Source organism: Centruroides vittatus, unplaced genomic scaffold, assembly GCF_030686945.1.
Source record: "Centruroides vittatus isolate TY-2023 unplaced genomic scaffold, ASM3068694v2 contig_786, whole genome shotgun sequence".
NCBI classification, from domain to species: Eukaryota; Metazoa; Arthropoda; class Arachnida; order Scorpiones; family Buthidae; genus Centruroides; species Centruroides vittatus.
Window position 1 is genome coordinate 133,032 of NW_027122506.1, and position 24,067 is coordinate 157,098.

The window sequence follows — 24,067 nt, forward strand, 5'->3', positions numbered from 1 at the left end:
GATGGCATGGTAATCAATACCTTGATTGAAATCATAACCTTTTACTTTTAGAGTATTTTCAGGAATGGGCATACTTTTAACGAAGGTAGCATCAACAGCAATTGATGGGCAAACTTTTAAACTATCTACAAAATTAAAATTATTATTACACAGATTAGAATTTATCTGAATCAAATTTTCAATAAAATTAATTTTTTAATTACTGAATAATGAAAAATGTTTAATTTATTTTGATAGTGATCTAATGATAAATTCGTAAAGTTGAATGAGTTAAATGAATTATTAACAAGTCAGTTATGAAATACTAATCTCTTGACAAACTGAAATAAAACACTTGAGGATAAAGTTTAAAGGATTCGAAAATGTTTATATAATGATAATTAAATATATAATTTCATTTTCTTTTTAAAGAATTAAACTTTTTAAATTTAAAATTAAGAAAATATAATAAGTTATGAGAATTACAAGCTGTATTTACTATTTATAAATATAGAAATAAATAAAAAAAAACCATTTGAAACAATCTAATAATCTGATAACAGAATTTTTATTTGTAATTAAGATTTTTTCTGTTAATGTGCAAGAAGCCTAAACTCAATTAACTTCAACAAAATAAGACGAATTACATTAAACACATTATTATTTTCGGTTGAATTAGTGACGAAAATGCGACACAACATTAATTTCACTTTCACTTTCACGTGTCATACGTTGTAACTTTTAACAAAACCGAACTAAAAATTAAAATAATTTACGAGGATTACGATTATTTATAATTTCGAAAGCTACATAAACTTCTATAGCATATATAATTACCATTAACTTCCATTATCGATCTCGAAACGAATGCACAAGTAAACGAACCCCGCGAAACGATACGATGCGAAACACGTGTGTTTGGTATAGCCTCGTCAGCCGACCGCAATAAACCTCGTGCCCAAACAGCTTAAGCCGAGCGGACCAGCCACTGATTGTTCGGTTGTAGTTAACGATTGGCCCCGAGGGCAAAGACACAGCCAAGTAGCTGGTCCCTCAGAATAACGATTCCGTTCATTACATGCAGAAAATTAAAACCGCGGAACCGAGTTCGAATCTAGCAGAGGACGTTCTATCCCATCATGCAACACGGAGGATGGCCATCATGAGCGAGATCGAGGAACAGGAAAGGAAGATCGTTAATGAGTTCTGTCATCTGTTAGAGAAGTCCAAACAGCTATTTAACGGTCTCAGGTCAGTTGGTAAACCTTACAAACGACATTACGGCACATTAAAGGGTGTAATTACCCCGCTGGATGCGACGAATGTCTTGTTATAGTTAAGCCTAGTCGTCTGGCCGTTTTGACGTTGTTAATGGTAATTAAGCGCGTTTAATGTTAATTAGTTAAACGTTTGGAAGGTAAAAGAACCAATCTGATTCGTAATTGGTCTAAAATCGATGACGTTTCTCGGATAAATAGGGAAATTTACGGTGCATCAATTATTACAGAGTTGGCGATTGGTTTATGTAAACATGCCATAAAATTCTTCACTAGATTGATATTAAACGCGCGTTTGATGGGTTTCTGCATATTTTATGGTTGGAAATGATGGAAAATGCCCGAAATCTATAAAGTAAGCAAGTTATTATTGCTTCAATTATTGTAAATTTGGGTAGATATTGCTTTTAGGTCATTTGTTTACCTGTTTGTGTACATGTACTCAGTGGTGATATTCGGCGGGTTCGCACAGGTTCGGGCGAACCCGTTGTTAAAATTTTCAGTTTCCCGAACCTTATTAAACACACGGAACATTTCTCAGTAGGTTTGTTTTTTTTTAAAAAAATATATTAAAATATACGTATTATACTCTGTAATACTACTAAACTAGGGCCTTATACCCCGTTTGCATCGAGCATTTCAATCTAGATTGTGAGCAAGGTCAGGGAGTATGTCTTGGTGCGATCTCTCTCGACTGTTTCAATTGAGGTTTAATCGCGATCGATTCAAGAGTGTTCTTGAAAGTAGATCCAGTCATAAGAGAGATCCCAGAATGCCACGCGCGCGAGACAATACAAGATGGCTGTGAAACACGTGTCGGGCTATGGACAGCGAAAGAAAAAGTATAATATATCTCGAGAGATGATGACATGTGCCTATTCCTAGAAGCGCCATATTGCGGGGTAAAGAATTTCTCTGCCTTGAAAAAAAATTTAAAAAAAAAAAAAAAAAAGGTCGACAGCTCTAAAATACTATTGTTACCTGGCCTTCTCCCATGGCTCGTTACGTTCTAAATACGCCACTGATTGTTAGATATATGGTTGCAAGAAAAGGTATTGTATTTATTTCTAGCCAAAACTTCCATTTCATTTGTCGGTGATTGTCAGGGAAAAATTTTCTGCTAGCGAACCCCTTGTTAAATATTTCGAATATCACCACTGCATGTACTGTACCATACCTAAAAGCAACTTTAATGTGTATGAATGGATTTTAGGCCCACCGGTCGGCGAGCAGACGAGATGACCGAATGCAGGCAGTCGGTCGGTGGCAGTTCGTGCCTTGCCCGGAGTGTGGAGTTTTCTGGGTTTTCTTTGCTTAAGTAGGGGCCGGTTTCCCATAGAAAGATGTCGCCCACTTGTTGCATTGCCTGGTGCTGGTGGTTCTTAACGAGTGTCGCGCAAACCTACCTCGAGTGTTCTGCGAATGAAAAGATTTTAAAGTTTTTATTCGAATTTATTCCTGTTGCTATATTCGTAGATAATTCCGTGTTTCTATTTTATTCGATATATTAAAGTTTATTAGTTTATTACTTCATTGTTTCCCGAGAAGAGTAAACGTGGAAATGTTTATCAATTTTCGAACGTATTGTTGCTAATGCTCCGTGTAATAAGAAGAATATGAATGATGCTCCACGGTCTCGGAAAGGTCGAGAACTGCCGCCTTATGCCTATGGTTCTTAACCTGTGTTCTGTGAAAAAAACAAATTTTATAAAGTTTATATTGCAAATTTATTCCAATGTATTACTCTATTCATAGACAATTCCTCTTTTACTATTTCATACAATGCAATAAAGTTTTGGTTTATTGCTTCGGTGCTTTGTTAGAATAGTGAACATGGAATTACTTATCGATTTTTGAATATACTGATGTTAATGCTCCACATAGTAAAAAGTGTATGAATGGTGTTCTGTGAAAGTGTATGAATGGGGTTCTCAATTTTTCTGATGCTGTAGCATCAGAAAGATTGAGAACCATTGTCTTACACAAACAAATGAATAGATTTAGGAATATTTAGATGTAATTTCACATGCTGAATCAACTGGTATTAAAAAAATTTACATAGGCTCAATTGTTTGGAAGTTATGAATGATTGTATACTTGTGTATATTTGTTCTATATAAGATCAGCTTTGTTAAAAAATGAATGAATCAAATTTTCTGTTAAGTTCTCTGTATTTTTTGATAACAAAACATTTATATTTAATTTTTAATTGTAAATTATGTTTCTTTAATGATTTTAAATAATAATTTAAAATAAATTGTTATTCAAATATAAAAGTAATATTAACTACAAAGTGATTTTACAATTCAAAAAGCATAGTTTGAAATGTTTTTGTTTTCTTATATAATTAATTTCATTACTTGTATGTTTTAAAGTAGTTTTGTGATAAATATAATGGGATTTTCTGTAACAAAAGGTATACATAAATTTCATGAGTTTTTCATTTGTAAATATTTGATGGTATGTACAGTACATATAGTAATTAATAATATGTAAGGTTCAAATAATGCTTTAAGTTCAAATAATTAAATAATTATAAGTAATGAACAGGAGGGTAAAAATTATCAATTTATTTTGTGTGCGCTTGTAAAAATATCACAGCACGTAGTTCTTTATGTTTACACAATTCTTATGTTGACTACTTGTTTAACAGTTAAAAATTTTTATAGATTTGCATATAAAAGAAATATCAACAAGTTTTAAGGAGAATATAGTTAAAATATTGCAATTAATTTAAAAAAATAATAATAATTCATTTATTACTGAATTTACTAAAAAGTTTTTATATTAATTAAAATGTATTAACTGTATTAAAAAAATTCAACATTAAAAATTATTTTGATATAAGATTTTATGCTGTAAAGACTAGTGCAGTTTCTACTAATATTGTTTGCATGGGATATCTATTTCAAATCCTTAACTATATCAATAAAATGTAAAATTGAAGTATAATAATAAATGTAATTTGGTGCAAATTTTCTTTACAAGAATAGTGGATTTTCATGGGAAAAAAGTGCTTTTAAAAATGTATAAAAATAAAACCATCATTTTATTGTGCATAAAAGTATATATAGAACATGTAACGCCCAAGAAAATGGTAGAAAATTCAAATTAATTAATCACTTTCAAAATCTCATCCATCAGTTTCAGTTTACAAACAAAAGTATTGTATTTGCAAACACATTCATTCTACATTTTCTATGGTCAGCTGCAGATGTTGCAAGGAAAGTAAATTTATGAATTGCAAAAACAATCTTTCAATGTCAGCAGATGTCAGAGCATATTTGGTTTTCACTCAAACTCTAGATTTTGATTGAAGAAACTCAGAAATTATAGTGTTTTGAATATCTAGATATTTATTTGGGATATCACAGTTTCTCTAAAGCAAATCCATCCAACTGGTTTTCGGTTTGTTTGACTGCCAACTACGAGATGACTTGTAGTTTGCGTTATTGCCTAGGACACCAACAACGAGTTGTCTCATAGTTTGTTTACTTGCCATATTTGTGCATCTACTATTAAATTTGTAGTATATCAGTGTAAATATAAATAGATAGCCTCGGGGCAAGAAAAAAAAATCAATATTGGCTTACCTGAACAGAACATTTATTAATATATGAACAGAAAATATAATCATAAAAAGTTTATTCAAAATCAAAAGCAAAAGAATATTTTTATTGTTTGTGATAATTTTTAAAACAATCTTCCACACAAAGGGTTAGCATCTCGGGACAGACTGGACAGAAATATCGCATTTCTCGACGTTTTTTCGCTTCGTTACAAATTTGACATGGCTTTGTCGGATGCTGTTTTTTTCGGTAGATGGGATACTCTGTAAATAATGAAACTCTTGCAGTCTAATTTTTTTTTTAAACTGGTTGAATCTCTTTTCTAATCAACACCTTGACAAATGTTTCGCTAAACTTTATAAGTTTTATTTTAAAAGAAGTTGCTTTTTGAAACAGTTTGTGCTCATTGTGTATATATATATATTTATAATTTGATTATAAAAATAATTATAAAACAACACACTCAAGAAAGACGTAAATGTGTTGCACTCTACTGTATATCCTGTTTGTTACTAACGAATCTAGACGCATATCTCTGACTTGGCTGTAGTGAAGCGACGGATCGAATCGTGTCTGTGCACGAATTAACTCGTAGTTTGGCTTTAGTGAAGAGCTTTCTGTTACGTAAGCCAACTACGAGATAATTCGTAAGATCTGTTTTTTTTTAAAAAAAACACATTCTATATGCTTTTTGATTATTACTATGTACTCTTTGATTATTACTATGTACTTTTTGATTACTACTATGTTAGAGTCTTTAATAATATAATATAATTAAATTAAGTTGGCGTTTTACACTGGAATTCTGAAAAGTAACGTGGCAGTCAACGTGTTAAACATTTCCCACTGCTTCTCACACAAACTCCTTTACTCAGACTTAGAAACTGGATTGCACAGGAACTTATGTGAATAAACAGTGTAGAGTTCCTTTAATAGGGCTTGTTGTTTCAAGAAGAGTTTTCATCTGGTTTATCAATGAATACTCCCATGGATTAGAGATTTTTGGCATAAAATAAGCCATTTGAATCCATATGCCCCACCTGGTTATTACAGGCTGTTTTGGAAGTGGCAAGTAATTATTCCTTTATACAGATGTAAATTTGCAGGACATTTAATCAAAGCCTTTATCCAAAATGAAATCATTGACCCAAGAAAATTCTGCCCTAATTCCTTTACATAACCTGTTAAGGCCATATGCAAGATAAGTGGCATGTCTCAGATTCTAATACATCAACTTTATATTTGAGCATGTACTTAGCATGTATGGTGCCTTTCTGTTATAAGTAACCAAATTTTTTCATACAAAATGGCAGAGTTCCACAATTTGACACATGCTTTATTGAATGTCTGTATAACACTTGTTGAATTTGTCATTTCTAATTTTTAAACTCTTAACAGCATAGATTGTATTAGCCCCCTGTTAATGGACTAATGAGAATGTTTAATGTGTACCTTTTTAGCACATCTATTGTTTCATCCAAAACAAAAATAATAGGTTGTTTCCTACTATTTCCTATATTTTTTTAAAGTTGCTTCATATGCAGGCTGCACGTAGCTATAAATCAACAACTACAAACCTGATGTGCATACATAATATGCCAACAACTACTGGATTATGTCGAGCTATAATATTGCAATTATTATAAATTAATTACTAAATAATTTGTCACTAGAGGAAAGCATTAGGCACCATAATAATCGCAATATTATAGCCCTATATAATCCGGTAGTTGTTGGCATATTCTGCACGTGACTTTTTTCTTAGTGTGTTTTGGTCAAGGATCAAGTGCTCAATATAATTTTCTAGAGACTTTTTGAATACTGGGTGATTCACCTTAAGAGCAATCCCTGACCGTATTAGAGCTGTAGCTAGTTGTCACAAAAATTCATTCTTCTTGCTTGCATTATCCTTTGCAGAATTTAATAATACCAAAATATAACTCTTTTTTCATTTTTCTTTCTTTTCCAGTTTTAAATATGTTTTGCATATTTCATATGAGGTAATATTAATGTAAGGAAAAGTTAGAAATCGTTTAACTGTAGATACTGAAATCGAACTTAAAATTTAAATTACAAATAAATTCAGTTGACAATTTCAAACTTTATTAGCATTGAGCCATTAAGTTAATTAAATGTTTAAGAAGGTATTTAAATATCAAAAATATAAAAAAAAAACTATTAATTAAAAAATGTAATAAGTTTTATTAATAATGCATTTTTGTGCATTTTTCTAAGTTTAAAAAAGGGGGAAAATATCAAAAAAAAGTGCTCAGTGATTTAAAAAAGGGAATTAATACTCCCTCTAGTTGATCATAAACTTAATAAAGAACCGTCCTATGGTACTGTGAAAGCACAAATAACGAAAAGGGTGAACCTATTAATTTAATGTTAAAAATAACTACCGTATTTTCTGGCATATAAGACGACCCCCGACTTTTGAGAAGATTTTCCTGGGTTAAAAAGTCGTCTTATATGCCGGAAAATACGGTAGTTTAACAGAATTGATAATTAACATAATCAAAAATTATTACTATTGACATTTGCAAAGTCAAATTGTTGAAAGCTTAAAAATGTAAATGAAAAATAATTTTTGATTACATTAATTATATAAATAGGTTTTATAAATGTTCTTGAAATATAATTATTATATTTTAAGAATATTTACATTTATTGTTAAAATCCTTAATTTATTTATAAATGTAAATGTTTTCTTAGTATGTGTATTTATAAATATTTCTTAAAATATGATAATTGTATTTAAGAAATATTTATAAACTGAAAGTTATATAAAGTCTAAAGAAGAAATTTTTCCTTTACTTGTATCTATTAATGATTTAACAAAGAATAAATATTTTGACTACAGTAAAAGATGATTTTATATGCTAATTTTTTAAGAATGATGTGAATTTTATCTTTTTTTTTAATATAATTTTTATTGCCGAAAAAGTAATAATTCAAAATTTTACTTGTGTATTTCACTCTTATCAGCTGTAGATGTACAAGGAAATAAAACAGTAATATTACAAAAAGTATATAATAATGTCGGAGGAAAAATTTTATTTCAAAAGATTTATTTTAGATTATTGATATTTTTATGATTTTTTTCTGAATAAATAAAGACACAAAACAAAAGAAACATCAGCCGAAATTTGAAGTAAGCTTTAAGCCATTGCACACTATAATCCATATAAAGATATTATTTTAAAAATTTAATAAAATTCTAAAAAATTGTAAAATAAATAGAGTTATAAATAAAACATTTATGGTAAAATGAATTTTTATAGTTTTTACTGTACTGCTATTTTTATGTTGCGTTGTCGTAGAGAAATGAATTTGGATTTTATTTAGCAATCTGTTAGAATTTCTGTAAAATAATTTAAATTTGATTGATTATTGATAATACAGGCATAATTTTCTTTAATAACCTCATTTTTATTTTTAGATTTGATGAAATTATTGATCTTGTTTTATTGTAATAAGAAATTGACGTATGATTGATTGTTTTGCTTAGAAAAAAAAAAGGAGGAAATCAAAAGTTTTTTTTCTGCGTGTGCTTTTTATCTTTGGAGATTTTATGCTTGTTTAAAATTTATATGTATAAGAAATGTTTGTAAAGGAGTGCAGTTTTTTATTTTGTGTTAGATAATGGTGTAACAAATACATCATTACTTTCTAACAATTTGCTTAGTGTGGTTTTTGTACTGTTAATATCCCTAATGATGGATTGTAGGAGCCTGAAAGCATTAGGATAAAAAATACATTAACTCTGGAAAATTAGTTTTGGGTGAATAATTTTATAAATAAATGCAAAGTCTATCTTTTCGTCTTGATGAAATTGCTCTTTTGTAATCTTTTACCCAATTTTACGCCAAACTAGTTTTGCCTAGGCCAAACTAGTTTAGAATTATTATTCAAGTATATTAATGGTTCAAATAAAATTAAAAGGCAATCAATTAGATGAACAATATTTATTAAAACATAGTCTACTTAATAATTATGGTAATTTATTAGAATAGGTTAGTGTGAATGTATGTCTCTTTAATTCAATAAATAAATCCGGTAGACTTCTGGATTTATTTATTCGGATTAAAGAGACATACATTCACATTACGTATATACAGCTACCACATCTGACATTGAGAAGAATAGGTTAGGTTAGGATAGAACGCGCGTCCCCACTGTTCTGTCTTCTGATTGCTGGAATCGTAGACGAGCTGACACCAGGGACTCACCGTCTAACTCAGTGTTTCTCAACCTTTTTGGACCAAACGCCCCCTTTGTAAGACCCGCTTCTTAATTCGCCCCCTATAAATTTTAACTGATAAAAATTGTACGATAATCCCTAATATAAGGTAGATTACATTAGGCGTTAGTAAGATATATCCAAAGAAATTTGAAAGGAACAATAGTAGAATAACATTCATTAGTTATAAATTTAATTTAATTTACAAAAAAAGTAAGATACATAAAGTAATGTGTTTTAATTTTAACATAACAAAGAAATAATAAACTAAATGAAATTTTAATGAGAACCTTGAGGTTGGTGATCTTGACAAAGTTTAATAATATTGGGTTCTAATTTTGACAGATATAATCTTAAGTCACCTTGTTGGCAAATGTTGAGGCGATTTCTTTGGGTATCCTAAAGCATATCTATATGAAAATAGTACTTCTTGAATAAGTTTATATGTAAGTAAACCATTTTATTCACAAAAATATATCTTATAAAGAAAGCTCAGAAAACTCACCTGATTTCTTCAATCTCTTATAATTCACAACAAAACAATTATTGTAACGGAATTTTTGTTCCTACTTTATCGATTTAATTAGAACTTACAATATAAAGCCTTTGTTTAGAAATAAATGACCTAATACGCATTAGGTGACCAGTATGCATATGGCAACTCTCTCCTATAAGTAGTAATTAACTTACCTATGATATACGGAACAAAATGAAATACGTTTATTTTAAAAATAATGCAAATATCATATATGGCGAGAGCACAACAGATCACATTAAAATTCAAATTTAATAATACTCATTACTGACTGCTCGACCAAATGATTGAAATCGTTACACACGCAAAGCGAATCTAAGACATGCGCACTAGGGATTGCAATACCGGACTGTACGATGCGACTTTGTATTCACAGTCCAATTAATTTTGCCCGTTAGGGAGACATATAAAACATTGAATATACATTGTAGCAATTAAATACCAAAGGATAACAATATTGTTTTACAAAATGTTTTATTCGCTTCTTTCGCAACGCAATATAAAAATGCAGCGGCCCATCACTGCAAGCAGGTATTCAAAATGATTTCACCCACGCAAAATGACTATCGCCCCCCAAAAGCATATAGTCAAATAATCGCCCACTGTAAGTTTTCGATCGCCCCCCAGGGGGCGACATCGCCCAGGTTGAGAATCACTGGTCTAACCTAACCTAACGTATTCTAATAATTTGATTGCTAATAATTATGATAATTTATTAGAATAGGTTAGGTTAGGTTAGAACGCACGTCCCCACTGTTCCCTGTCTTCTGATTACTGGAATTGGAGACGAACCGATACCTTCGATACGTAGGGTAACATTAACCCCGTTTTTTATAATTACACAGACTATGTTTGAATAAATATTGTTGATCTAATTGATTGCCTCTTAATTTTATTTTAACCATTAATGTACTTGAATAATAATTCTAAACTAGTTTGGCCTGACACGCTTACGCCAAACTAGTTTGGCATAAAATCGGGTTTTGCCGGTAACATATACATGTTAATTTTTTGATTTAGGCTACTTGATTAATTTTAGATAGATATGATGGAAAACATTTAATTTTATATATTTTAATGAATTAGTGAGTAGAAACAATACAGTCTTATTTTATTTTGTAAATGCAATGTTTATTTCTTTTATAAGTTAAGCAGTTTTCCTGAGAAATTAATGTAGAACTAATTATTCCAGATTTTTAAGGAAAAAGAAGGGGGGGGGGAATATTGATTTGGTGGAATTATTATAAACTTTTTATAATAACGTAATTAGAATTGGCAAAATTTTGCAGTTGTGATATTAGATATTAATAAGAATGTCTTTATTCTATACATTGTAAAGATAGTTTTTATTTATATTAGAAATTAATACTAAAAAATTATGACAAATTAACATTTTTATCATATGACGGAATTAACTGTACAAAAAAGAAATCATTCATTTGGACGGATAAATGAATAATAGCTGGAAAAATTATTAAACGACAAAATTTGACAAAATTACACATTAAAAAAATCAATAATTATCTTTTATGTTTTAATTTTGTTAAATTTTAAAGAGGATATAAAATTTGATTTAAAAAAATTAAAAGACTGTTTAACGAACAGAGCTGGGCTGATTTATTTTTATTGGAAAAAAAAAAACATTAAATATAACTTAAAGAATATTAAAATATGCTTATGCTCATTTATTCTGAAATAAAAATAAAATTAAATATTTGTATTAATAAATAGTTTGAAGTTTTTGGTTAATATGATGATAGAAAAATTGTTGTTAATTCCTTTAATTTATAAACTAATAAATGTAACGAAATATTTGATATTAGCTTATTTATTGGAGCTGTTAGGATTCACAGAAAGAATAGATTTATTTACAAGAGAAAAGCTGTATATGGCTGTTAATTTTTATTTAGGGACAACACAAGATGATACAGACAAAATGCAGACTGAATCACTCCTATTTTTTCATGACAATATGATAAAATGGAAGAAAACACAACCTGTAACAACAGCAGCACTCGACTGTTCTGGTTGCTTCCTCCTGTATTTGAAGCACCCTTTTTATCTTGTCAGATTAGGTCAAATCTTGAAGGAAAGAACAAGCAGTTTTTCTGTATGGAGAGTGTGACTCTCAGGAAGAACTGAATGAAAAGCTTCCTTCTGCTTTTTTTTTTGTTTGGGGAATATAAAGAATTCTATTTTGGCCAATCACCACATTTCATCAAATTTATAAAATAGATGATTGGTCCACTTCTTTTGAGCGCTTAATACTATATGGTAAGGTACAAGAACGTGAGGAGTTGACCTTCCCCCTTCTCTCTAGTTTCTATCATTCATCCTCAAATTCTGTATTTACACATAAACATACCACTCAGTTTTCAGAGGGGCATTCTTTCTTTTTTATCTGGCACAATCAAATATAAATTAATTCACATTTCATAATTATATGAAAAGGAGGATAATTAAGTAGCTAGGCCAACATTATTCACACAATGTGCATTTTATTTATCACTTAAGTTGTATTCAATAGATTAACATTTAAATGTCAAATTGAATCAATTCTCCTGGCATTCTATATTGTAGTGTTTCATTTAATGTATGTTCTGATGTTTGAACCTAAAGATGATTGATCAAAGCAGCTAAAAAGTTTGCTCCATCGGGGTCTACGAAATTCCGTTAAAACAATCACTGTCAGGGGACGAAATTATCTACTTAGGGGCTACTACCAGAATGCTACGGTCCCACATCCTGGAACGTCAAGAGGATATTAGAAACAATAGACCAACAACGGGGTTAGATAATTTCAAAAGTCCGTTCAAAAGCCAAACATTCGAAAATAATTGTACTCAATTTTTCACCTGAGGATGATAGCTGTAAGCTATTGAAAGTGCTAGTGAAAAAATTGTTTTAGCATTTTCAAAAATAATTACAAATACATCAAATGTATGATTATGTCAGAAATAATATAACTCTATGTCATTATCTTGTAAATTGTAGTAAATTGGATTTTTCCTGTTCTCTATATAAACAGATATTAGATGCCAAATTTTAGAATTTAATAATAATGTAATTTACAGTTATTCATAATTTTCCTTAAATTTACAGATACAGTATCACTTGTGATGTATGATAAACTATTATATTAAGAAATAAACGTGTGCATTTCATGTTTTTAATAATGTTCGAAGTAAATTACACGGTGTCTGAAAAGTTACTGTGAAGTGGAAAACGATTTAAGTAAAGTTTTAATAAAAGTGAAGCTTTAAATACATGTGAGCTTGCTGACTAGAGGGAAGGATCGTTAGTCTCACGTCAGGATGGATAAGGCTGTTTCCTATATTGTGGAAATACATATATGAGGCACTTTTACAGGAAAAAAAAAGCCCATTTATTTGAAATAAAGGATTTGCTTATGTTGTGAAAAAATCTACTCTTCAAAATAAATGGCAACAATCGTCAAAAAGTTTGTTAAAATTGATGTTCCATTTCTCAGAAGAAGTTTCAAATACAGCCCTGGTGTAGTGCCGAGGTGACGCACAAGGCAGGTATCTGCTAAATGGAGACGAAGAAACATTACGAGGACTAGAGTGATGTTGATGTCACTTCTAGAGAAGAGTGACACAGGTACAATCCAATAGTATAATAACAGGAAAATTGCATTTCTGTTGTTGTTCTGCCTCTGTGTGCTGTGTCTTTGAAGTCCAGGGATTATATAAGATTTCTCTCTAAATCTATTCCCTTAATTCTGTCATTCTCAATCTTTTTGAAGTTGAGGAACACTAAACTTTGATATTTTTTTCTGAAGAACACTTACAATACATCAGTTTTAAAGCAGGGTGGAAAAAATTTTTGAAATCAACAGCACACTTGTCTAGTATATGATGTCATTGGCGTTTGCTGATTACATTCCCCATACAAAAATTATTTTATATTGTATCAATTTTTCTTTTGCAGCAATTTTTAATTAATTGTATATTTGATTTTTTTTTGCGGAACACTTGAAGTGGCTTCATGGAGCACCCGCGAACCATGGATTGAGAACCACTGCTTTAATTGGTTCTGACCTACTTACGTCATTTCCTGATTGGTTCCTTTCCCTGTTTCCAGGTGAAATAAGATCAGTTTGGGTCCTGAGAAAAAGTCTATGCGAGACATTATCTGTAGACTCTGATCATTAGACTCTGATCGGGAGATGCTGATGGAACTAAGAAACCTGCACTCGTAATGTAACCTGTTATTTCTTTTTTATCCTTGCCATTTTAGAATGCTAACAATCTATTGTGATGTTTCCTTTTTTCATCAAACTTCTTTTTCTCCCCGACTCAATTTAACCTCAATTATGGTGTATGAGTGTTAGTGTCAAAGTTTGCACTCTGGCTTGATGCCGATCGGTAACTTAACACGTGTCTGACTCACACTCAGAGCTCACTTTACTTTCGCATTGCGTTTATTTTTATTACAATTTCTTGTTCAATTGTTTAACATTTCTATAAAATTAATAATGGGTTCAGTCTTGGTCTGGAACCTCACATACAACATTGCAATTTCTTCTATAGTAAATGCTGGAAATGTCCTCCAGAGGCCTGAAGATGTGTCTTCATACAAAACTGCCTATTCAGACACATTCTGGAGAGTGACAGGCACGATCTACTCAATTTGTTGGATAATTGCCATCTTCAGCTATTCCAGATTGTGTGGATTATTCTTGTACACCCATCCCTCCAGTACACCTCAGAGATAAAAATCTGGGGTGCGAGGACTGAGGCCTACTAGTATGATCTTCAATCTGTACAATTATGCAATTTTTCACTGCATGATAACTTTCTGGACTCCCAATATTACAAGTCAGGAATAGCTAATAACAAATATATCAATTTTAGTTTATTGAATTAAGTACTAGTGTTCCGCTTCAGAATACAGAGTTAAAAGTGAAAATAAAAACATTTAAAATTGAATTAAATGCTTTTTGAATAATGAATTTTATTTTATTCGTGATACGGAATCGTTACTTTAATTCAGAATTAACTTTTAACAGTATTACGATAAAACAAAAAATAAATTTAAGATTTTACTATTTAATGAAATTGAATTAGATATAATATTTAATTTCAAATTCAATTGTATCTAATATTTTTGTTATCATAATGAAAAATTCATTGTTATCAATAATATACTTGAAAAAGCAAGCAATAGCAATATTAGAGTGGTTTTTAGTATAATGGAATTTCTTGTTGTTTCCAAATTCTTATATTCTGTTTATATAAACTAATAAAATAATGTGAAAAGAAGAGAATAATGTAATAAATAAATAAGTGTAATGACTGGATTCAGTTATTAAATTATTATAGCAGTTTGCACTCAATATAATTAATTTAAGCACGAGTAAAAGAAAATAAATAAATAAAACCGAAATTTGTTGTTAAAGCTAAAATATTCAATTAAAAGGGAGAGGTTTTCTTGTACTGACAAACTGAAATATATCCTCAAACTTCGAAAGGAGCAGAATTATTAAAGAAAAATTAAATCGTTGATTATTAATGCCAAAGAGAGAGAGAGAGAGAGAGACAGAAAGTATCGACAAGTCTCTTATAGATTTTCTCTCTCTCTCTCTCTCTCTCTCTCTCTCTCTCTCTCTCTCTCTTTTTAATCTAAATCTATGCGAAAAGCCTAGTTTTATCAAAAGCAAAACTACTGTTAAAAAGAGATTTATTATATTATTAAAGCTTTTGTTTTAAATATAGAAGTGAATCACATCTCAAAACAAATGTTACATTCAGATAAAGTTTAAAATACTCAATTTTCTCAAAAACAAAATAATCCTAACAGTTGAGAATTATAAAATTTATAGAATTCTGTACGCTAAATTTTGTTAAAAATCGAAATTACGTGAAGCATTTATACATTGACGAAATACTTGTTTTTAAAGCATTATATATATATATAATGCATTAAAAACAAGTATTTCGTCATAATTTACGGTAATATGCGAATTAATTATTTATATAAATACAAAATAAATATTTTAATATAGTATAAAAAAATCAGTTGAACTAATTTCAGTTTTATATTGTTTATATTGAGTTTTAGAACTAGATATTCTGAATAAAGATGATTGTTTCATTTGAAATATAAAATATATTTTATTTTCTGAACTGTAAAAAGTAGCAAATGTGTATTTTCTACAATTCAGTAAAACTATTTCAAAAAATCTTACGTATATTCCATTAATTTAACGTATTTTCCGGCAAAGGAGACGACTTTTTAACTCTGGAAAATCTTCTCAAAAGTCGGGGGCCGTCTTATAGTGCGAGTATGTCCCAAACTGTGTATTTTAACCGTAAAAGTCGAGGGTCTTATACGCTGGAAAATACGGTAGTTAATGGGAAAGTTTCTGTGATATTCCGAGACAAAAGTATCTCATTTATTTTAAAAGCTTTAATCAAAAATCAAGAAGAAAATGACTGCATTTTTTAATGTCTAATTATTTATTTCATACTTAGATATTTTAAACGTAATTGTCAATTAGTAAAAGATTTAATTTTGATTACTGTAGTCAGCATGTTATTAAAATATAAATTTGTAATGAAATTTTTTTCTCTCTAAGCAAATATTTTATTTATTGATTCATTACAAGTAATTATAAAAGAAAAATTTACAATAAAATTACTGTATATTTAAATCTTTCTCTTAGTGTTATTGTTTGAAGACACTTTCTGCGCTATAACAGTCATTTGTACTTTTATAAATAAGCAATTTATATGCATTATATACACACCATGCTGAAGTAAAAGCTCCGGAAGTGAAGATCATAAATAATTTATATTAATATGATCTTATTTTCGATAGATTTTACTAATATATTTGTTAATAATATGATAAAAAATAAAAATTATATTATAAAATAGCAAAAAGATATCACATAATAAATTGTTGTATAATAAATCTTGAAATTTTAAGTTAATATTATATTAATATATTCTTAATTTTTATTGAATTAGCTTCTATTATTTATTTGTTGTTTTAAAGATCACAGATATCTTTTAATGTTTCTTATTGAATATTCGAGAGTTTTAGTATTACAAATTTTTATATCAATTTATATTTGTGAATGTAAATTAATTATTAAAGAAATGTCATTCATTGACGATTATTAATTCAAGAGCTTCTGTTTAAACTATAGTACATGTTATTAATTCACACTAAATTAAATAATTTACATTCTTCGTTCAATTAAATAAATTAATAATGAACATTACCATGGTAACATAATTTTCAATGTAACAACATTGAAATTCATTAAAAATAAATAAATGGTAAAAAAAGAAAATAAACGGTTATTTTCTGATTAATTTAATTCAAATCTGTTCAAAGTAACTTAAATGTGTTAATATGAATTATAATTATAATAATAATAACTATAATTGTTTGTTAGATTATAATATACCAGGTATTTGGTAAAATAATGCATCTTAGGAAATAAGAATGCCATTTAGAATAGCATGAAATAGAAGGTTTTCTGTCATTATTTTATATGTGGAAAGTTTTGACTGTTGTGCATTAATACCTTAAAGCTATACACCAACCAAAACCGAATATAATCAGGTGAGAAATGGCTATAATACAAATAATTTAATAGACAATTTGGCATTAGAGGTAGACGTTAGGCGCCATCTCTTAATGCCTACCTCTAATGCCAAATTGTCTATTAAATTATTAGTATTATAGCCATTTCTCACCCGATTATATTTGGCTTTGGTTGGTGTATAGCTTTACATGTATTGGGTGTAGTAAAGATGTTTGATTATTAATACCTTAGGGATTTATTGGGAATTCTGTTGTTGACAATATGGCAGGCATCTCTGAAGTGTGTTGTGCTAGCTGCAGGATAAACACATGCTTATGAAAATATATAATTACATATAATTTATTTTATTATGTTTTGTTGAAATGAAGGAAAATTTAATATAAAACGTAAAAACAGCAACCAATCTAACGGGTAAATTAGTGATTGAGCAACAATTTCCATTTTATTTAAATCAGAAAACATTTTTCTAAAATTACTAAGCTGAAGTATGATAGTACCTCTCTCCTGGTTACTGTTAAGGTAATATGATAATGTAGCATAGATCATGCAAATTTTGTCAAATGTATCTCCTGTGGTTTTTTGCATATTTTATGGTTGTAAAGCTCTTTAAAAAATTGTTGATTTAATCCTGTATATCAGTTTAAATAATTACTAATTAAGGTGTACATCGTAAGTATCCGTACTTACATTAATTACGATTTTTTCCGAGGCAGGCTATTGTTATTCCGACAGTACTTTTGAAGATCAGAGTGTAGATTACTTCATTACTAATATCTTAGGTTTAATTACTGTTAAACACCTTTGGGAGAATTATCTATCCTTCATAATAATTATATATTTGATAAACTTGCAGTTATTAATTTATTCAAAAGCTCTAATTTTTAATTATTTTTATTTTATAAAATATATAATTTCATTAAGCTTTAATAAACTAAGCATTATGTATATTAGAAATCTGTAGTAGGTCTAAACCCGATAACAATGAAAGGATTCAATTTTTTACACTTTTCATCATATAAAAACATTTTTTGAAATCTGAATGAAGTTAGCTCAATCAATGGAATATTGATATTATTTTCTAAATGTTGGCAGTTCAAATCTAGCATTTGGCAGTTATTTTATACTTGATGAGTCAGCTTTATGAATGAAATAATTTATCTGTTATTAAGCAGTTGCAATAAAATACATTATAAGATATTCGTTTGGTGTTTTAAAAAAATAATATTTTAGGTTCTGGAATTTTTGGACCATAATATAATATTTTTTATTTGCAGTTTTTGCAGTTTTTTATTTGCAGTTTGCTTTCCTTGTTGTTATAACATGGGAAAGTATTTTAATTGTGTCAAATTTGACTTTTATATTTTTTCAAATCTTGACATTTTCAGACTCTCTAAACCCAAAAAAGAGAGAATTCTAGGGATGTATATGTTGGTTTCTATTTCATTTAATATCTCAGGTTGGGGTAAAGATTAAGAAGTGAAATTATGGTACCTTGTATTCCTAATGGTTCCCTTAATCCCTGTTTGAGCGCCAGGAAAGTCGAAGAATCCTTGCCGGCCTTTTTACGAAGTTTTAATATTTCCATATAAAAATAAATAAATAAAGTTATTAGACACATCACTTTACATAAATGAATAATAATAGACAACTATCAAAAAACAAAATGATGCAACAGTGATTTATTATTTTAACTGTTTTAAATTAAATTTTGTGTGTTTTGTACTAATTAGTTATTCTTCCCATAAACTTGTCATTCAAACAAAAAATAATTGATTAAATACTAAAACAGTAAAAACTGATCATTGAAAAGAATCTTTCTTTGCATATAAATTTGTTACATTTAATAGGACTTATTATTTGGAATAATGGTAGAAGTTTATGGCATTGCATATGCTGTTGTATAAATAAAAATAAAACTTATAGTCTCATTAAGTTATCGTTTGATATTATAAACTTCCTATGTATATTTGTTCTAAACAGTGTAAAAGTTAATGTTTTCTCTGAACACTGAAATGCCAAAGGACAAAATATTAAATTTATGGTCTGATTCGTTTATTCTGTACAATAAACTGTGTGGTGTGAACTCATTTTTCAGGGGGGAGTCGGCTTATCAGAATTCTAAAAAGTGTGAAACAGAAAAAGTATGTTGATTTATCTGGTGGTGACGAGTTAAACGATATCGAGTAAACCGAGTTTCTAAGGTTAATAACATTATTGCCTACATAAGTCGGCTGGGACAACAGAATATTGACTAATTAACCTGCGGTGTCGAGTTATGCAAAGTCGACTGTATATTGTAATTAAAATTATAAAAGTTTTTTTCTAAATAAGATCCTATAATAGCCGGGAAAGTTATACAACTGGCTGCTGAATTTTTTTTTTTTAAATCTGAAATGTTCTAAAACTGTTCCAGTTTGTCTTAAAATAACGAAGGGCTTAGAATAACGGCTTCTGAATTCAAAGCTGTTATTGACTATTATTTATCGAATGTGGAGCCATTACTTCTAAATTTAAATTTCATTTTAATAAACTGATATTGTCTTTCTATTACAAACTTTTCAATTTCTTGTAATCTGTTTACACTATTGTTTACAAGCATCTGTCACTTAAAAGCACTTTGTTATAAAATTATCCATTAATAGTTTTGGATATGAAAAAGAGTTTAATAAAGTCCGCAATGTATTTTAAAAACGTGATAAAAGTTGGCAAAGTTCTACGACTATTTTGGACTATTTTTATCTACAATCAATGCAGATTTTATTGAAATAAAATGTGTGGATTAATATATAAATTGTGAAAACAGAAAGAAACAATAGTTATTTTACAGTAAGTTTCTACTGATTCTGTGAAATTCATAATTTTCATTTTAAAAATTAAAATTAAGAATAAGAATCAAAGAAAAGTTTGTTCATTTTCCTTGTTTTTCATTCGTAATTTTTAATGTCTTTATGTTTAAATATTTAATGAATTAAAAATATATTTTACTTTAATTATTTTATTATTTAAAAACTGTATTTTTCAATTTAAAAATAAAAATAAAAAACAAAACCATAAGGATTATTTAGCATAATTACTTCATATTTTAATTTATTAAGTACCAATCGGTTCATAAATAAATTTTAATAGTACAAAATATTTTAATGTTTTTTGCTCATTTAATACATCATCATATTTTTATTTTGATAAACTCTTAATGTAAGATATAATCATTTTTTAATTACTTCTATATTATTGATTATCAAATATTTTGGTAAGCATTCTGTTTTCAGTCTGAAAACGTTCCATTCTTTATTGAATTTTTAGGCAAAAATTTGCTGTGATTTTAAGGCTGTGATTTTAATTTGCTGTGATTTGTAGTATATAAATCGTTAATAATGCTAAAATTATTAATGGTTTATGCTATTTTATAAAATATTTAGCATATTATTAGCTAGGTTGAGGCTGAAGTTTTAAACGCGAAAACATGTACGTCTGATGTTCGGCGCCGCTTTCCCGTAAGCCTAGAAGTTTGACAATGGCGTTTGGAATGTCGAGCATGATTCCACCGACTTTACAAACACCATTGTCAAACTTCTAGGCTTAGAGGAGAGCGGTGCCGAATGTCTGACATACACATTTTCGCGTTTAAAACTTTGGCCTCAACCTCACTATTGACAAAATTATTTACTTATTGATTAATGATGATTTCAGAATGGTATATAAACACGTGATAAATATTGAATACACTTTCATTCTAAAATTTTTTTTTAGTATACATGAGTGAAAGCAATGTTTTCTGTATGTCTCCAATGGGTGGAGGATATCTGTGTAGTGTGTGAAAGCTTGTTTAATTAGAGCCCTGAATGCAGCCATTTTGTAATTGTGGGATCAGTGGGAAAAGCTGGAATAAATATTGGTTGATAATCTGGTTTATAATAGGCCTTAGTTCCAATGTGGCCCTCTCTAAATTAGATATTTGTCCAAAATAAGTGCTGCATTGATCAAGTTTCAGAGTAAATTTGTATGCATTGTTGTTTTGTGTTTAATGAGCCCATAAGCATTTTTTTTTCTAAGCTAGAACAACATTGTTTATCTTTTAATTAAATACTTGATATAAATATCAAAAGTTGCATAATATATAAAACAAATATTGAAAATAATTTTTTTGAAGGAGTTAGGCTACAATTTGAAAAAATTGTAGACCTATAAACTCCCAATTTCATCCATTGTCCGTCCTTCCTTAATCTCGAGAACGGAGTTAGATAGATGAAAGCCGAGACCAGATACGGAAAGATTAAGGGCAGGAGGCTCCAATTAACTATATACAAACTTTCGATGCAAACTGGAAGTCACGTTATTTCAATTCAAAAATTTTCTTCCGAAAGGTGTTAGATAACTGGCATGACTCTATTGCTAACAGGAAAAGTGTGATGTACAGGGGCAAGACACTACTAATTTGTAGTGGAGAGCAAATATTTTAAATGAATTTTAATTGAAAAAATATGATAAAAATTGCAGTCTGACATTGTGACAATGTCATAATAAATAAATGCTTGTAAAGTTAACATTTATTTTAAAAAAATTAAACATTAAAGAAGAATATTTTTGCTTAGCAGTTTTATTTCTATAGATAAGAAATTTCTTTGTCATCTGTTGTTTAAAATGAATTTAGTTATTTGTTGTGTTCATATATTATCTTCTGTTAATCATTTAGAATTTTGAATTTCGAATTTCGGCTCTTAATTTTGTTATATGATGCTACTATTAGTTTGTTGTATATAGGTTTCAGATATCATTCAGGTTAGTCATATTCTTCATAGTAAAACTTTTACTTAGCAAATACTTTGATTGTAATTGAAATTTTCTCAGATATTTGATTGAATACATATTTATTTATTTATTTATTTTTGTCTGTTTAAACTTTAATAGTTGATAAATGTTTTTAATCAGACATTACATATTTGGCAAGAAACCAATTTGAACTTTCAAGATAATTTATTTGCTACACTTAAGTAAAGCTTATGTATATTGTACTACAATCAATAGTAAATAGTGTGAAGTAGCCATATGTAGAAAATTAGTTAGTTTGTTTGTTTAGTTAAGTTATGGCAATGCAACACTTGAGCAATCTACCTAGGGGAGGTGCCTTCCCGGAGATCTTTTTGAGGGTACTGGCAAGATGCGAACCCACGACCAAACTCCCAGTTTTCGGGGAACGGAACCGCTTGGCCACTGGTGGCCCAGTAGAAAATTACACTTTATGTTGTGATAAAAGTCCAGTACCTTTAAAAAGAAATCCAAATATCCAGATGGCTCAGTCCAAATTAATCTGGATAGTTTGAGTTATACTGTATTACTCTTATGTATTCATATCAAATATTATTTTGGTGTGTATTTATTACAGTCATTGTGCATTTTTACTTTTCTTTGCTTCTTAGTTTCTTTTTGGACTACGATTTTCAAATTGCAGACCTGTACATTTTCACTGTTGCTGATGTCTGTCTGTTCATCATAATTAATCTCAAACAGAGTTAGATAGATGAAAAATCGAATCAGATATGGAAAGCTTATGGGCTGGAGACCCCGATTAAATATATATGAACTTTAGGTCTGGTCTGGAAGTCACAATAAATAATTGCTCATTTTTTCTTGTGCTGTTTAGAGTTGGTGGATGTTATTGTGATTGATAATTGAGTTTTCTCAATGACAGTAATTGTTATAAAGTATTTTTGATGATGTTTTTCTTATATTAAACATCCTTAACTGCTATTTTAACAGTGATTGCTTGGTAAAGTTGACTGTTAATGGTCACTTTATCTTTAAGTGGGCTAAGAGGATCAGTGATCATACAGCATTCTGTGTAGTATGTGATTCACAAATAAATATTGTCTCAATATGTGAGAGAGGAAAAAAAACACAAAAAGATGTCAAAATTAATTTGGCACTAAAACAGCCCCTTCAGTTCATAGCTGAAGGGCATAGAGTACTGTTTAATTTATGACCGATATGTTTGTTGACAAACTGATGCCATTTTACTGCTTAAATGTGACTACAAGAATTAAACCTCACATATTACTATAGGCATTTGTATACAGCTGACCCTTGATAATCCGACAGGTATGGGACCAAAGGGGTGTCAGATTACCAAAAGTGATTACATATTTGGCATTGTTTTGCTAGCAGTAGCCTACAATATTCCTACATTTTATGAGTAAAATGCTGCCTAGGTTAATATGGAAATGAAACACCCATTTTGGTTAACTAAAACATGTTTATTAAAAGAAATATGGAAGCCAATAAATGTACATACAGTATGCATAGGCATAAATAATACAGTATGTACAGAACTGCTCACGGAAAACACAAGAAATGTGCATCATCGTGTAAGAATTGGGTGGGGAGATTCATGTCGCAGCATCTTTCTGGGCAAGCAGACACGTAACAGGATGAGGACTGCGGTGACCTTGACGGGAGGTGCGTCGGACTACTGAGCATGTCGGATTATCGAGGGTCAGCTGTATTTGAATTTTGCCCTCTCAAATATTATTTGGTGCTTTAATTTTGACTTAACAGACCACATTAATAAATTGCAGTGTGAGTCCTGATATTTTATCTATTTTTCTTTTCCTAAATGTTCTGTTTTTTCTTTGATTTAATGAGAAAATGTTGTAGAAACGAGTAAATTTTTTAAAGATTTAGTTTATCTACAATATGTTGAATGATATGTTCATGATTTTTGTTTTTCTAGATTTTTTTTTATATAATTATTACTTTATCAAATATATTGTTGATAGTTGAATTGGATAGTGTGTATGTGCATATACATACAGCAAAATGATTTTTTAGAAACATATTGTCATTTCAGTAGCTCTAATAATAATGAATTGTATTCCTTGTCTATTC

The 24,067-nt window shown here is 29.3% G+C and overlaps 1 protein-coding gene across 1 annotated transcript in view; it reads left to right on the plus strand.

The window, feature by feature from the left end:
• Nucleotides 1–916: 916 nt before the first annotated feature.
• The window catches only part of LOC136981649 (protein SCAI), a 37,342-nt gene continuing 14,191 nt past the window's right edge, over nucleotides 917–24,067 (plus strand). The window contains exon 1 of the mRNA XM_067277979.1: nucleotides 917–1,230. Within this exon, the coding sequence (XP_067134080.1) occupies nucleotides 1,058–1,230 (173 nt within the window). The 5' untranslated portion in view covers nucleotides 917–1,057. The remainder of the gene's footprint in view (nucleotides 1,231–24,067) is intronic.